The sequence below is a fragment of the Phalacrocorax carbo genome, chromosome 4, assembly GCF_963921805.1.
Source record: "Phalacrocorax carbo chromosome 4, bPhaCar2.1, whole genome shotgun sequence".
Taxonomy (NCBI): domain Eukaryota; kingdom Metazoa; phylum Chordata; class Aves; order Suliformes; family Phalacrocoracidae; genus Phalacrocorax; species Phalacrocorax carbo.
Window position 1 is genome coordinate 32969725 of NC_087516.1, and position 17462 is coordinate 32987186.

The 17462-nt window shown below is 36.1% G+C and overlaps 1 protein-coding gene across 1 annotated transcript in view; it reads left to right on the forward strand.

The window, feature by feature from the left end:
• Positions 1-17462, forward strand: part of TUSC3 (tumor suppressor candidate 3) — a 136920-nt gene that overhangs the window by 49281 nt on the left and 70177 nt on the right. Inside the window, exons 3-5 of the mRNA XM_064450837.1 lie at positions 8179-8296; positions 10686-10826; positions 11397-11537. Of these exons, the coding sequence (XP_064306907.1) occupies positions 8179-8296; positions 10686-10826; positions 11397-11537 (400 nt within the window). The remainder of the gene's footprint in view (positions 1-8178; positions 8297-10685; positions 10827-11396; positions 11538-17462) is intronic.

Below are 17462 nucleotides of genomic sequence, written 5' to 3' on the forward strand. Positions count from 1 at the left end.
TTGCATACAAAAAAAATCAATGTCATATTTAAAATACAAAAAAGCAATCTCTTTTTCCAAAGAAATCTTTGACTTTGAATAACTTTGTCACAAGAATTAGTACTCTTGTTTCCCCTAAAAATTGAGCCTGGTTAGTTTAAGCAGCACAGGATTATCTATTATTGTCTTTTCCCTTTGGTGGCTAGATTTGACATTTCAGTATTTTATCCCTTTTAAATGTCCGGTTTATAAAGAACAGGGACGCAGTATTTTCAAAAGGGAAAAAAAGATGTTTGTGTGCTGCAGTTGCATACTGCTACATCAAATGCTACGCGTGAAAAACACAGCATTATACAAAAAAAGTTAAATTACAGGATGGGGAGAAATGGTAGGAAATGCGGTCCTCTTCTGGAGAAGAGCAGTGAAAGCTGATCATCATTAGAGCAGGCCTTCATAGATTTGCACATCTGAGGACAGAAGAGATCATGTGGGTCCTGTCTTGTTAAAAATATATTTTTTGTGTATCTGATTTTGTATTTGGTTATATTTAGAATGTTTGTTGTTAAAATGAGCCCCTTTCCTGGCAGATGTTTGAATGACTGGGCCACCAAAGGTGGAGAGGTAGTTTCTTGCATTCAGAAAGTTAGTGTCGCTTTTGGCCCTCTTCAAAGTGAATGCAAAGTCAGGTTCTCTACCAGACTACGGACTATTTTGCCTGCCCATGCAAAATACTTGCCCATGCAAAGTACTGCCTGAGAAGTACTGTAGTTCAGACGTTGTCTAGAAGGGATGCAGGAAGGATTCCCTACCCCACAGACACCCATCCTTTTTAACACCAGAGAAGTTCCAAAGTTTGGATCAAACTTGGGTGAGGTGGTCTTAGTCAAGTCTTAAAGTGCTTGAAGGCATGATATGTAAACATCAAAAAAAAAAAAAGTCTTACCTATCCATATAGCACGGACCTACATGTGGAAAGCTGACCAAATTTGTCTCAGTAAATCCCAGGCTTTTCTGTGCACAACAAGGAGGACGTTGTAACACCGATCATGTAAATTGCTTGACAGTTGATTTTTGAAAGTATATGGAAATAATACCATCTTATTTTTAAAATGCCACATACAGAAAAGTCCCTGGGACTCCAGATACTTGGATGAAACTTTTGGATGCAAAAAATATGCTTTCAGTCAAAGAAGCTGATCTTTTTTCAGTAAAACCAGAGCATATTGTGTGTTTTGTAGGTATTCTCTAGCAAGTTACTTAACATAATATCTTTTTTCCCAATGGCGTGAGGAGGGTTTCTTTATCATTGCAGGACATGAATACATAATCGTATATATCGACCTGAGAAGGATCAATTAGAAATTTTTTTAATGTTTTGTTTGCCAGTTTTTTGAAACTTACCTATTCATCCAATTCTAGGTGTGTTTGTTCCTGGTGTACATCATACTGTTGTATTTAATGCTTTCCCTTAATTTTGCTTGATTTGCTTCTAAGTTTTGACACTAACCCTTTTGAATTTATACTTCTAAAAGTTGGAAATCATATGTCTGCATTACTGATTGGAATTTATTCTGTGCCCAGAATAAATTTGGTTGATTTATGGGTGTTTCTAAAAGACAACTACCCGTTTCCTGTCTCTGAGACAGACACTGGTTCTGTCTTCATTTAGTGAAATATTTTCACAAACTGTGGACTAGAAAATATATCCATAGGGTATCAGAATCAATTAAGTCCTAACACATAAAGGCTTCTGTAAACCAGCAGCTCTGTGTACGTGTTAGTAGTGCCTCTAGTCATTTCTCTAGAGTGTCTTTCGAGGAAATTGTCTTTATCCTAAAGCATTTCCATCTAGCTTTGTGGCAAGCAAGTTCGAGTTTTCTGGTCTAAAAGACCGTTGAAAGCCATCTGATGCCTTCACAACTGCGTAGTGGTGGCATAAATATCAGTTTCCCTGTTGACACAATTGTTTAGGTTCAATATGACATAGCTGGTATTGAGAGATGAATTAACCATAACAGATTAGATATGCTGTGTGCTCTCGAATGTGAAGCCATTGACGGGTGTGGGATGTGTTTCTAGCAGTTGAAGATGTGGGGTTTTTTCCATGCACGTTTGGAAACATGTTTGATTAAACAGTTTTGGTCCCAGGAAATGAAACGTGGTTAGTCGTAATTGACATAAAGTGTAATTACTATTCTTGGTGTATATGCTCTGCAATGGCACATTGGAAGCAGATACTAAAGGGTGCTTTGTACTGTGATGATGAATCAGTTTGGATTTTTTTGGTTTGGATGAACAGTCAGAAATAAACTTAACTCTAAACAGTGACTCCTCAGGATATAAGACTAGCTTCCCTTTATCCTCTGTGCTTAGGTATTCACTCAACTAGATAGTTTCTCTCTGTTACCCACATCAGTCACACTACTGAAAAAAATTCTTTATGTATGTAAGGAGAATAAAAGAATGGTCACTCTGACAACAGCATCTTCACAGAGATAGAGACTGTTTCTCAGCCTGTACTTTTCATTGCATCCAGGCAAACAGTAACTACTAGCCTGACTTGAATGCATTTTGGGGTGAAAATTCTGTTCTGGCTTCTATGCTCTTTGTCTTCTTACCTCTCGCAATCTGTTCCCCCATTTTATTATCACTACGTTTTCCCAAAGGAATCAGCACCATTTTACCAACCAGACTTCACCAACCTTCCTCTACTCCATTAGATTATTAGTGCTTTGATTTTCAGCTGCACACGAGCTTTAGCTCTAGTCTGCTGAAACCATCGCTGTGCTGACTGTTCCTCTGCATCTTTTGTTGTTATCATTAACTTGTTGGTTTTTGTTTGTTGCTGTACCATCTAATCACTCCATAAGCAAATTATATGAGGTCTTTTATTTTACTTTCTAAGCTCTACCTCTCTCATCTCACTGGCAGAAACAACCACCTCTGCTTTGCATACAGGTGCATAACTGAGATGTCTCATTTGTTGTCAAACAGTTCACATTCTTGTCTGGTTCATTTTTCAAAATAATTGCTGGGGTATTTTCATTTAGAAAGGGATATCTGGGTCAGGGAAATGAAACTGATCACTTGAGTTTGTTCCCCAACAGCTGCATTAACAATAGAGTAGTGCTTCTCAAAGATCAGAGCAGTGTCAGAGGCTAAAGATACGGAGTTTCAGTGGGTAAGGTCTCTACCTTGACCTGTGCCACTAGTTTATGTGATAATGATTAAAACATGTAAATCAGACACATACATCTCTCTGTGAATTTCCAGCTAAGTGAAACAAATGGATTTTGGTTTGCCTACTTTTACTATGCTTGTTTATGCCGGTGAATTCCCAAACGTTTCTTTCAAAGATGTAACAGCCTGTTGGAATCATTGCAACTCAGGATTAAAGCCTAGAGTTTGCATCATAAATGATCTGGAGAAAAATGGGGAAATGCAACAGAGGAAGACTGTAGTAATGGCAGGTGACCACTTGTGGAGACAAGCTTGTAAACTGCACAAACTGAGAATTTTGCTGTTCCAGGCCTGGATGATGTTTAACAGTATTTTACTGAGAAAGTAACAAAACTGCTTCCAGATTCTTGGAAAACACAGTTTTGCAAAGATGGTATTTATGGAGAAGCTGCTAGTAATGGCTGGTAATGCAGAGGAGTTTGTGTAGCCAGTAATTTTCTTCACCCCCATGTTAACCAGACTATTGCATTTTTAAGTGTCAGAAGTTTTATTATATTGAAAGAAGCATGGATTAATCCCATTAGCTGTAAGTTGTGTGTCTATAGATACATGTGTGTGTAAATATACTTATATACATAAAATATATATGTAGGATGTGAAGGAGATGGGTGAATTTTGCAGGTGTGGCACAAGCTTTCTAAAGAATTATTTTGTTCCGTTTGAGTGACAAGGCTGAATTCTGTCAGAAATTATTAATGGCATCTATTGGAACAAGCTTGTAGTTGCTGCAGAAAACCTGCTGCAGAATAACTCAGTCAACTGCTTAAGCTATTCCTTCTGTATTTCTTACAGGATTATGTAAAAGGTAAGTTATAATTCATATATAGTTTGTGTGTTTTTAAGTTTTGAGCTTAATGTAGTATGTGTTTCATAAAGGGCTCTGAGTGTAGCTGCTTTCTGCTGTTGACTCACAACGTGCAGAAGAAAATGGCGAAATACATGAGAGAAGAGATTCCACATAATTTTATTAACATATACCCTATCAATGAGACCTCCAAGAGGAGGTTTTTAATCTAGAAGAGAGAGGAATTCTGTTGGTTTCCCTGTTCAAGAAGATATCTAAGGAAACTGTTTTCAAGTAGCCAACCAAAGAGCAGGTCAAGAGCAAAAAGAATTCTGACAGTCAAGGAGGTGTCATCAGAAAGAAGAAACGAGATCCTCTGCCTTTCAGTTTTTTGCTGGTCGATCAAGAGCAGGTAGTGAGAAAATCATTGACAGGTCTCTTAACTGTACTGAGAGGGAATTATCTTCTGAACTTTTGTTCAAAAAGAAACGGGAAATGTGGAAGGAGCTGTTGAAAGTTGTGCAATTGCTTTTCCAGTGCACTTCAGGATCTTTATAGAAGTATTGATGAGTCCTGTTTAACAGGGCAGTAATTTTATACTTGGATCATAAGAGACTTTTTATTCCTCCTGCGGTCACAATTTTTTTTTTGTTCTCCACTTTGAAACTTCTACAAAATATGATCCTCAGAGCTTTCTTTCATCTGCAGAATACGGGAAATATCATGGGATGCTGAAAACAGAATAGCATGGATTTCAGCTTGCTTTCCTCTATTATAGATATCTATATTGCATAAACAGTGTAGACTTCAACTAGTGTCCGTACTCTCTTCATTTTGTTGTGTGTGGAGAGTTTTCTGGACACACTTGTAGATTCTTCAGTGCTTTTTGTTGTGATGTTATGAGTTACCCTAAACAAAAATAAAAGCAAATAAGCATTCTGAATTTATGTTCTTGATAGTGAGAAGTAGTCAAAATATACATTTAACCCCTTCTCTTCATTTTTAGAAAACCATTCCAAATAAAAAACAAAAGTTGTTTTGGAGGTAAATTGCAGCACTGATCATGCTTACTTTAAACAGATGGATAAGAACGGGTAGGTGACCTGGTAGTGCATTCTTTGCCAATTGTACATTTGTAAGTGTTTTGTTCAGTCCGTAGTGTGCCAAAAAACAATGCTTTACTGCTTTTTTTACAAATAATTTCAGTCTCTTTTATTCTTTTCCTAATATTCCATTTTCATTATTACAATGTTGGACTAATAGAATAAAATTAATCTAATTTAATACAGCTTAAGCTATACAAATCTGATTATCTGCCATAGACACCCACATAATTAATCTTTTTAAATAAAACTTTTAATATTTCATGAGCACCTCCTGTGTAATGGAAGAAATTTTTCTAGAGCCTTGGCTTAGCAGCTTACTTTTTCAGTCTGTTGAATTTTCTAGGCAAATCTAATAGTAGCATTCCCTTTTGATCTGGCTAGTATTTTCTAGTAGCTGGTTAATATTACTGTTGCTAGTTCCTGTGTTGCTGTTATGATGACATCATTAAGAGGTGACTGTAGCGGCAATAACATTTAAATCTTCTCCATCTGTCAAAAAATGCTGTCGAACTAACAAGAGCAGTGCTGATGTTGTTCTGGTGAGTTCATACCAAGTGTAGTTCTGCCCTATGGCTTTATAGTATTTCATATGATGATGATAATTCATATAATTAATGTTACTTCATAGAAGCAAATTGATAGAATTGATATTAACTAGTGATAGAGATAGGTAGTTAAGAAGTGACAGAGCGGATATTGCCTGATGTTAATTGGAAGCTGAATTTTTTTTCAGCCAAGTGCTTATGCTTTTTACTATTGTTGTATCTGAAAAGGAGTAGCCAATGCTATAAGAAGATATTAATGTGATTGTATCAGCATTGTATCCATTGGAAATTATATAGCGGACTGTAGGATGTTCTTCAGTTCTGTATGTAGTAATCCTGTACCTTTGTATTTCTGCCCCTCCTTGTCTCACTCTCACTTCTCCACACCCCTCAAGAGCTGCTATGAGGATGTGTTACAGAATGTTTTGCTGTGAGGATGAAATTGTGCTTTGAGTCTGTTATAGAAAATCTAAGACAGCCTTTTGCAAAATTATACTTTCTGAAGTATACTTTCTACCTATTATATTTGTTTAAAGTAGTTCAAAGATGCAAAATACATGGAGATGAAATAATGGAGGTATAACTGGGTCTCTCAAATAGTGGAGGTATAACTGGGCTATCTGAATTTCTGTAGAAGTGGACTATCTGAATTTCCATATATCTGGAGTATCTGAATTTCCCAGAAATTCTGTTTCATGACAAGTGAAAGGTAGACTAAGAAGAATGATGGCATCAAGATGAAGTGATTTTTATCTTGTTCTTATAATAAAAATGGTCCAGCTTTAATATAGCAGGTTTAACAGAACAGTGCCCTACAGATATTACTTAAGGTTTTACAGTATCCCTCTGATGTTGTCTGACTGCCCTCTTCAGGATGACAGTGAATTTGTTAGTCTGCTTAATGTTTGTATCTTTTTCTAGAAATAACCAATCTAATGACTAAATCACTTTTTAAAATAATTGTAAATTTCTCCCATTGAGTAAGTGTGATAAGTAGCAAATTTTACTCAATCAGGTAATAAGGGTGAAAGTTGACTTCTGTTGTGCTTCATAAGATTTATTCTTTGAGGGCTAAGTGATCATAAAATTTCATTTTAACTTTTTTATGGTACACTTTTTGTGTACAATATGTTCCTTGATACAATACGACTCTGTTGGAGTTGTATGTTAGATATTTCATGCCTAAGGCTGATCTCAGTTATGAGGAAATGGAGAGGGTCTTATGACATCTGTGGTCATGTCATCCTCTTCCCCCTTTGCTCTCTGAAAGTACAGTAAGTATTATGTGTATTTAGTGCAGAGTTTCTCTTGCAACAAACAGATTTTTGCATCTACAGCTTTTAAATGAACAGAGTGCTGCACTATCAAACACATGGAGCTGGTTTTATAGAAACACTGTTTTGAGGAAAGCTGTAGAATACATTCTTTATGCTACTGCATCTTACCACATCCAAAGATAAGTTGCCAAGTGGTAGAACCTTGGTTTGGACTTTACAGCAGATATGATTAACTAGTAATATGGAAAGGAGCCTGTGTAAAGCCCAAAGTACTACAAGGGTCCTTTCAGGTTCTTTTTATTTCTGAATTATTAATTGATATGGATTTGTCCTGTGGAGGAACCCGTGGTTCTGTTACTGTGTTTAGAGAATCTCTCTGCTGGTAAGGATCCCAGAATGCTCCTCCTGGAATTCATTTTCTCCTTTCCTCACAGTGCGTACAGGGCAAAGTTGTTTGTTTTGGGGTTTGGTTGTGTTTTTTTTTTTCTTTTAAAATGAATGAATGAACAAACAAAACCCAAACAACTAAAAAACCCTCACCAGAATATAGACCCATGAGTAAAGCCAAGAGGAGACTTTCTAACAAATTTGCGTAGTAGCAATATGACTTTCTAGTGATGTTAGAAAAGATTATTTAACCCTATATGTTGTGCAAAATTGTCCTTTATCACTTATAAAACAACTTCTATAGAAATACTCTTCGAGTGTTTTATGCTGCTTACAAGCCTACTGTTCATTTAGTTAGTGTTGTTTCCCCAGTGCTTAGCTGTTTCTATGGCTCTTTCAATGGCTTTGCTATTTTAGGAAGATTACTACTCTCACATTTCTGCGGGTTTTTGGGGTTTTTTCCCCACTAGTTTCAGAATTCCTTAGGTGCAGCTGTCTTCAGCAAGTAAACCCTGATGTTGTACTCAGGCCTTATAAGCATGGATCTGTTAGCAGAATTGAATGATGCTTGCCACTCAGGCCACTCCTGCTTTCTGAGACTTAAATATGGAAAATGTTACTTTTGGTTAACATCACTTGGGATGTCTCTAGTATCGGTTGACTTAACACATTTCTAATTTTGGAGATGGCAAGTTTGTAGCAGAGAGTTGCATAACTAGCTGAAACTTTTTAAACTGATAGTATGGGTGTTGAGAACGATACTGCAAGTGTAATACATATAACTGCTGCAGCTGGTTATAGAATCTTTTTTTGCCAGCAAATGCCACATAGATGTACGTTTTGTTTCTTTTCCTTAACAGGCAAGCTAATGAAGAATATCAAGTGCTGGCTAATTCATGGCGTTATTCGTCTGCTTTTTCAAACAAACTATTTTTCACGATAGTGGATTATGATGAAGGGGCAGATGTTTTTCAACAGGTAAATGTTGGATACTGTAAAATATTCTTAATTTTTAGAACCACGTGTTGATTTGCCAAATGATACAAAACAAATTGTTCTTGTAGGTGTCTACCTGTGTTTTGTGTACAAATTCTTCCTGGTTAAAAACACGAGGAACTGCAGTGTCTGACATTAGGGAAGACGGGTTATACCAGTAGCCACTTCTAGTTTTTTCCAAGTCTAGTTATAATGTTTGTTTATAGATTCCATTATGTGTATGCAAATATTTTTCAACCCATTGTTAGTGTCATTTTTTAGAATTCAGCGCAATGCAACTAACATTTGCATTTAAAGATTTCTGTTGTTTTATCTTTAGGGGGAAAAAAGCTCTTAACTAAGAGAGCCTTATAATTGCTTTTGTGTAATATAATATTCAACTCCACTAATATTTGTATTAGTCTGGAAGTTCTTCAGGGAAAAGAGAAGAGACTGGTTTACATTTCATATATTGGCTATGAAGAGTGAAAAATCGATTGTTGGAGAACAGTCTAAGTTCTCCTCTTAAATTAAGTAGTTAAAGCAAAACATGTCCCTTGAAAATTAATACTAAATACTGACATGCTTTTCTCTGATATTTAGCTGTTGATTGAGGCTAAAATTGCAGATTAAGAGAATTTACAAGTTTTGAAGTTCTCTATTTTTAACCACCTTTTGGTGAAGTGTGTGATTAAAAAATTGTCAGGAGAAAAGTTTAATATTAATTTTTAAAACACTTAATAGTTTAAAAAGTTTAATTACTGTGTCTAGTAAATATTTTTGCTTCCAATTGAAATCTTAGAATGTATTCTGTAAAGAATGGCTGTTAATGGCTTAAGATTTTGCTTTAAAAATTTTAGTTCAAATAAGTTTTTAAATCATTATATGTTATCCTACATGGTTACAATAATACAAAATATGTTGTTTGATCTTGCCTTTAGCCAATCGATACATATTAGAATAGTCCAATCCAACTTATTTCTTGTGTAAAAGGGCACAGATTCAGTTTATTTCAGGTGGTATGCATTTCAAGTCATGTAAAAATTAGGTGAAGTTAGTAAAATATATAAGGTTTTGACTGTCTTTTAGAAATACAGTGTTAAGAATAAGTGATACTAATGACTATTTTAAGGCAGATTTGGGGGAAATGTAGTTCTGACCTTGTGTTTATGTGTGCAAACAAGTAATGTAATACTGATGCTATAGCAAAAAATCCCCAAAAGTAATGTCTTTGATTTTTTCAGCTTTTACTCTGTTTATAGGGTAATGACAAAGCAGTTGCAGACCAACTGCCCCAAACCCTACGCAGTGTCAGAAGGTTTCTGTATCTCAGAATGTTTCTCTATCTTATAAAATATTTCATTAAACTATTTGAAAAATTTGCCTTAATCTTTCTCAGAATATTTTTTATTTCCAAATAAATTCCTTAAAGAGGGCCACTTTTTGCTTAGATGCAAAATATTTTCATCGCTGATAATTTCTATCGATAAATCCAGTTCTGTACTTGATTAAATATTATGTTTTGGTAATGTGATAAAACTCATTTTGCAGGAATGAATCAAGCACGTGTACTCTGCATTTGTTATTTAAAGATCTCTATATTGCATCACCTTTAAATACTCCCCCTGGTTTTGTTTGTTAATTTTCATTTTTTCAAGTGTTGTATTGTGCTAATTCAGAGATGGAATGAATATGGAGGAATTATGTAGTAAAATTACATTATCCTATACCACCTCACAAAGCTGATGTCAAAATTTAAAGTGGCAAATGTAAATGTAGATATATTTGTTCATCACTTTTGAGTTTTTGATATACTGTGAATAGTTCCAGTGACATCAGCACAGGGATTGAGAGTCATGTAATTTCTGGTGCAAGTTATGTAGTCTAAGCTAGTTACCTCAGTCTTTCTGGACTAGTGGATAGTCTGTCTTGAAGCCAGTGGAAGGCTAGAGGAATAGTTTAGTTAACTTTGGATTGGTGAGAGCTAGGCAAGAGAAACAATGTCAAGCTATTTGAACACTTTTTCCCTCCCCTAGAATTATAACCTAATATACTTTAATAGACTGGATGGGTGTGGGGTGCCTGTTTTACTAATTACAGGGAAGGTCTGAGAGTGTGTGAGAGCTTTAAAGCATAAGATACTCTTACTCAGAAAAGTTCCTGGGTGAATTACTCTAAATAATTAAACATCCCAAAGAATCTATGGGAAGGAATACTCTGAGCAGTCCTTTTGCAGGACTATACATGAAGATGTTTAAAAAAGAGTAACGTATAGAGTCAAATAATATTTTTTCGTGCTAGTTAGACTTGTGTTGCCTTATACATAAAAGGTAAACCTTTTTAATGATAGAGTTAGTAATTTTGTTTCTGCTGTTTTTCCCTGGTTTTGTAGCTGAATATGAACTCTGCTCCGACTTTCATGCATTTTCCTCCAAAAGGTAAACCCAAGAGAGCTGACACATTTGACCTGCAGAGAATCGGATTTGCAGCTGAGCAGCTAGCTAAATGGATAGCTGACAGAACAGATGTTCATGTAAGTATTTAGACAACTTTAAAAGTTGAAGCCAAATGTATCTTTGTAGTCTGAGACAGGCTGATGACAAATTCAGTCTTTCCTTAATACTTTTTTTTCCTCAGGTGTAGGTTCTAAAACACAAACATTCCTCAAAAGAAGTATAGTCTCGGTACTTGCGGTAACTTCTCCTGTTTGCAGATTATATTCCATTCTTGCTTCGTTAAATTTTTTGTGGTCTTATTCTGGATGAAAACAAGCAGTGGTATTGTGATAAATAGTTGTAAATAAGTAAAATGTGCTTTGCAAAACTATACACAAAACAGATCGAAAGCTCGCTGCTCCTAATTCGGACACAACCTGCAAATCTGCTGAAGAAATAGTTTTGGAGTTGAACAGTTCAAAATGATGCTTAACTTTTTTCATAGTATGTGCGTATTAAAAGAAGTACAGTTTTTTCTTATTGAATTTACCTTTAGAGATTACTCTTTCTGATTCTGAAAGCAGATTTCAGATGCTCCCTGTTTATATGGAAGGTGATCTGTATGTATGCATCTGTTTGCAATCTATATTTGCATTTATCTTTTCCAGATTAGAGTGTTCAGGCCTCCTAATTATTCAGGTACAATTGCACTGGCTCTCCTGGTATCTCTTGTTGGTGGCTTGTTATACCTGCGAAGAAATAACTTAGAGTTCATCTACAACAAAACTGGCTGGGCCATGGCAGCTCTGGTATGCAGATTTTCCTTACTAATAGGCTTTTTATTAGTTTTTTTAGCATATGTGTCTTCATTATTGGCACAGCAAATTAAAAACTATTGCATTAATACATTGTTCAGAACGGTACTATCAGACAAAGATTAATAATGTAGATTTTGGAGCTAATTCTCATAAGCAGTGACTATCAGTTACTATGAGTGATTCACTGAAAATTAACAAATTCTGATAGCTGCAGATTTTTGTTTTAACTTTAACAAGAAAATGTTTCTAATAAAAAGTGTTACTAATGTTCACTGCTGTTGTTCAACTTGCCCTTTTTTGTAAAAGCAGTAACGTTATGATTTCTTTAGTGTGGATATTAATGTCAGACTATTGCTTTAGAGTAATGAAAGATTAAGAATAGTAATAAAGGCATTTATATATTTGTAAGAAAATTATCAAAACCTAAGAACCAAAGAAAAAGGTGGCATTCTTTCCAAAACTGGTTTCAGTAGGACTGACCTTAACATTCCACTGTTATGCTAAATGAGAATAGGACAATCTTCTACGGTTAATTCTGAGGAAATTCTAAAACTAGCCAATAATCCATTTGAAACATTAGTCAACCAAACCCTCAAGGCCATAAATACTGAATTAAGGTTTAACATGCTTAATAGTGTATTGTAGTGTGTTTATTTGTCATGGTTTACAAATAACTGAGTAGACTGAAGAATGTGGACTGTGCTGCGTAGTCAGCTGTCTCAGTTTTAGAAAATGAAATGCAAGGATGGTATATGATGGATAAGGTGGATCAATAAGTACTTGTTACTCTGCCATCATTGTGTCTGACAGAAGACGAGAAATCTGAGAAGCAGTATCTAAGGTTTAATTTTCAGGGACATGGAGTCAGGAGCATGGTTATCAACACTGGAATAGCGTCTGGGGTTATGGAGTCCAAGCCAACGTTTTACAGCTTAATAGAGCTCCTTTATTCCATATCAGCAATATATTAATTGAGAACAGTACTTTTTAAAAAATTGTCCATGTATTTTGTACAACATAAGTCAAGCAGCTTCTTTTTTCTATTTAAATGGTTATTCACTCACTTCATAAGTTTAAAGCCTTTTTCTCAATTTGCGTCAATACGAATTAACCTTTCTTGAAAGCACATGGCTGGGATTGTAGGTGGAATTATGACTACTTGTGTAGCAGCATTCATATTTTATTTCTCATCTAGGCTCCCTTTCCCACAAAAGCTTGGACCAGATGGTCTTTTGAGGTCCCTTCCAACCTGGGTTATTCTATGATTCTGTGTATTTTAGCTTTTCTAGAAGTAGGCTACTGATATATCCTATACTTGGTTTCACCTTTTCAAAGCCACATCATATTCATGGTTTGCTGATCTGCTCTGATTCAACAATATGAGGAGATGCGTTCTTCCGTGCACTTTCAGCTGATGAGCCCGTTGGCAGGTTTGATTAAATCGGTTCAAGGATGAAGTTACCTAGTACCTGATGGGCTCTAACTCATTTTATCTCTAAATGATTAACAGGGCCTTAAAGCCAGCTTTTTGTTCAGCGTTCCTTGGTGTTTGGTGTTATTCGTCAATAATGGCTGCTGATAATGCTGTTTTTTTTCTTGTGCTGTCATAGCATTTCCTACTAGTGTACATGGCATACATTCTTTGTTAAAGCAGTTTGTTAATCTACCCTGTACCTTGAGGAAGGAATAAAGAACAAGATTTCAAACAAACCACCTACAGGACTAGATTTCAGGTAGAATGATGTTTCCTTTTGATCTAGAGAGCCAGGGGCAGAATGTCTACTTTGTTCCAGGATGTCATTTGGGGTATCCTGACCTCTAGAACAGAGTTTTGACAGTTGTCTTCCAAAGTAAGTCGGCATATTTAATTACATATATTTTTATAGATTACTAATATTTTTCATTTATAATACTTTTTAAAGATACATTACCACCAGAAAGCTCAAATTGGATATATATCAGTCTAATTTTATTTTGGACTCCTAATTAAATATCTTTAGAGATCACCTGAGTTAAACAATAATTAGCACACCAAAATAGATGTTTGTCTCAAAAATCAAATAAAGATATGTAATCAGTGTTATTTCCTTTGTTTTAGCCATGCACTGTATCTCTGGAGACAGCAATTTTATTCCAATTTCATACCTCAGGGTTTCAGATCAGGAGTTTAATGTTTGAATATTCTGGGGAATTGTTTTGTTTTGCGGAGGTTAAAAATCAGTTCTTCAAATCACAATCATTCTAGTATAATCTGCATTCAATAAATAGTTGAAGACATAATTAACTTCCTAATTAAGAAAATTAACACATCAGTTCTTCCTTTAAATATTTAATAGAATCACAGAATGGTTTGGGTTGGAAGGGACCTTAAAGATCATCTAGTTCCGGCACCCCAGCCACGAGCAGGGACACCTTCCACTAGACCAGGTTGCTCAAAGCCCCATCCAACCTGGCCTTGAACACTTCCAGGGATGGGGCATCCACAGCTTCTCTGGGCAACCTGTTCCAGTGCCTCACCACCCTTGCAGAGAATTTCTTCCATATATCTGATCTTAATCTACTGTCTTTCATTTTAAAGCCATTAGCCCTTGTCATACCAGTGCATGCTCTCATAAAAAGTCCCTCTCTAGCCTTCTTGTAGGCCCCCTTCAGCTACTGGAAGGCTGCTATAAGGTCTCCCCGCAGTCTTCTCTTCCTCAGGTTGAAAAACCCCACCTCCATCAGCCTGTCTTCACAGGAGAGTTGCTCCATCTCATCTGGGCATTTTTGTGGCCCTCCTTTCGACTCGCTCCAGCAGGTCCATGTCCTCCTTATGTTGGGGACTCCAGGCTGAACACAGCACTCCAGGGTGGGGTCTCATGAGGGCAGAGCAGAGGGTGAGAATCACCTCCCTTGACCTGCTGGTCACACTTCTTTCGATGCAGCCCCAGGATACGGTTGGCTTTCTGGCACATTGATGGGTCACATTGAGCTTCTCTGTTGTTCTCCTTAGCAGCAGCTTGACGTTTTATGTCTGAATATAATTATAAATTACAGTGTAGATTTATAATCACATTCAGCTGAACCCCTGTGGACAGGGTCAATGTCCAAATGTGATCGAACATATAAACATCTTGTATTAATGCCATTCAGAAATTATCATCCTGCTGATTGTATTGACAAGCAATAACAGACTTAAAAGGAATTAAAATGGCATTAATGCCATTTATTGTTGTTCTAATACTGAAAAATTCTGTTTACTTTAAAAATGAGTAGTCCTTAGAAGATGTTTTAGAAAAAGGTCTTCTAGCTGAAAGTGAACAGCAGTTAATCTTAGTGTTGAGCTGATGCTTCCCTTTTTTAATCATTACTCTTCTTTTGCCCTCACAATGTTGTTGAAGCCCCATATTGCAAAATGGTGTTTACCAAAGATCATGCAGTTACCAGAAGTCCTTTTGGTTTTATTCAGATCTACATGGTCATATGTGTTCATGTTAAGTTCTTTATAGTGGAATCAGCAGGGACTCCTGATTGCAGGCTTTTGCACAGATGACCTTAGTTCTGCAAAATCACTGGAGTATGTCATGATCCATAGAGGAAAATGGACAGTCATTAATATATTCATTCTAAGGTATTTGTGTAGTTATGACTCTCTTACGTGGTGCTTTTTTGTACCAGTAGAACTTAGAGCTTCTTTTTCATACAGCTTATTAAAAGGAAAGTGGAGAAGATTCTGCCTACTTAAGGGGAGCAAGTCATGCCTACTAAATGCTTTTATGAAGTGTGTAAATAACTAATAGATACTTATTTTTAAAGAATTATATTCTTCATGAATATTTTTTCCTTTTTGAACTGCAAAAAGCCAAATTAAACAGGGAAAGCCTGGCAAAATGCATAAAAGTTGCAGCAAGCCCATGTTTTCGACAGGACTACTGGCAATTACTTTGTTTCTTATTGGCAGTTTTTACAGATGTTGCAGAACTGAGAAAGCACAGGAGCTTTTTTGTAGAAGCTATAGTTTTGGGTTTTGATTGTTTTGGGGGAGGTGCTGTACTGCTAGGTAGCTAGCATTGATTAACCATATTAAAAATGACATTTTTAATTTCAACAGAAACTCTTTCATAGATACCCTGCAATTCAGTAACTAAAAACTACCTTTGCAAACAGACAAGTCTCTTGTTTCCTTTTCTTCTTTTTCAGAGCTTCTTAGTTTATTTTGAAGAGCTCTTATGCTCCCAAATGTTGGCAACTTTTTGTTTAAATGAAAAATGGATAGTGCCTCTCTGCCTGATTGAATGTTCTGTTCCTAAAAATTTGGAAAAAAAATTCCCAAAATAAAGTGCCTCTGCTGTTCTTTACTAGCAGGAGAACACAGGATCCTAGAAATGTTGACCGAATTTTTGTTTGATATTTCCATTGATACCAAAAATTTGTCTCGTAGGTGACATTTCCAGCACTGTTTTAGGAGGATATTTAGGAATGTATTTTTTAGTGATCCATCTAATGGTCTTGATAGACTTTCAGAAGCAAGACCAGGACTTTCATCTCACACATTGATTCTAATGCCAGTTCACACAAGACTCTCGAATCAGTATAGTCTTCCACATTAGATTGCGCAACAGCAATGCTATTAGCGGTTTCATCCCCTTGTTAAAGTACTGCAGACTCTGGTATTATCTTGTATGCCTTAGGCATTTTTACTTGCAATGTTACCCAGAAGACTTTTAGAATGGCAGACCATGATGATTGAGTCACAGTACATAATATCCCAAAAGATGTCTTTTGCGATCACATCCAAAATGTATGCCCTAGATTATTTTAGACTTCAATTCAAATCCTACTATTCATCTATGGATATTTTTCCCTCTGACATGCTAGCACAAAGATGAGGAAGGGCTACAGTCCTTAGATATTTGCAGAGTCCTGTACTTTCATACCGATAACAAGAAGCAATTCACATTCTTGCCAAGACTCTTCATTTCTTAAGCAGAGAGAATAAAAGGTCAGATGGTATAAACTGGGCAAATTTCTAACATTTTAGATAAGGAATTGCTACATTTTAGACAGCAGTTCTGGTGCTGAGAGTTTATTTGTTCAGTTGGCTAGAATGTGGGCTACTAGGGGGCTTTTAAAAGCATTTTCTTTACCAGGCTGCCACTGTGGTTTTCTGCATGTAATTTTAAGCTGCATTTTATGTGCACATTTCAGATTTGCCTCTGTGTCTGTGGAATCTGGGAAGGTAAAGTCTGTGCTCAGATTCGAAGGCAGCTGCCTAGGATTTGACTCTATTGGGCAAAATGTGTCAAAGTCACTTGAATGAGGATTCAAAGCATGTGTTTACTGCTGTTGTAACAGTTAATGGTTATGAGAAATGTGTTCTGTGCTGATACACTCCACAGTACCTATACCATACAGTATATTCATCATCAGTTATTGCTCCAAAATAGCTTCAAGGGTATCATGGCTACTAGTGGCTTCTTTACCCCCTTCTGGGAATAAGGATAAAGAAGTAATGTGTTTTATTCAAAGATACAGCTAGAAAAAGTCAGGCACCTCTATGTGTGTAGATAGGCATCTCAAAAGAACAGCAATAAATGCAGGTTATTAATTTTCTTTCCTTCTATTACTTAGAGGTTGAGATACACAGTACCTTTTAAAGACACAGAAACCCATTCTTTTTGCTTCTGTGCTGTACTCCTATCCTTGAATTCTGTATCTCGTATTGAAGATTCTAAGAAGTGATGGATTGTTATTTAAAAATTGAGTACAGGTCTTGCAGCTCTGTAGCCTTTGAGTACAAAAGCAAAGTTAACTGGATAGAAAGGATTACATTTTTTAAAAACAATTACATATGGAGAACAGTGTAGAAATTAGGTACAGAACAGGCTCCCTGTGTCTCCTCTTTTTTGAAACCATGCTTGAATTTATTAATATAGT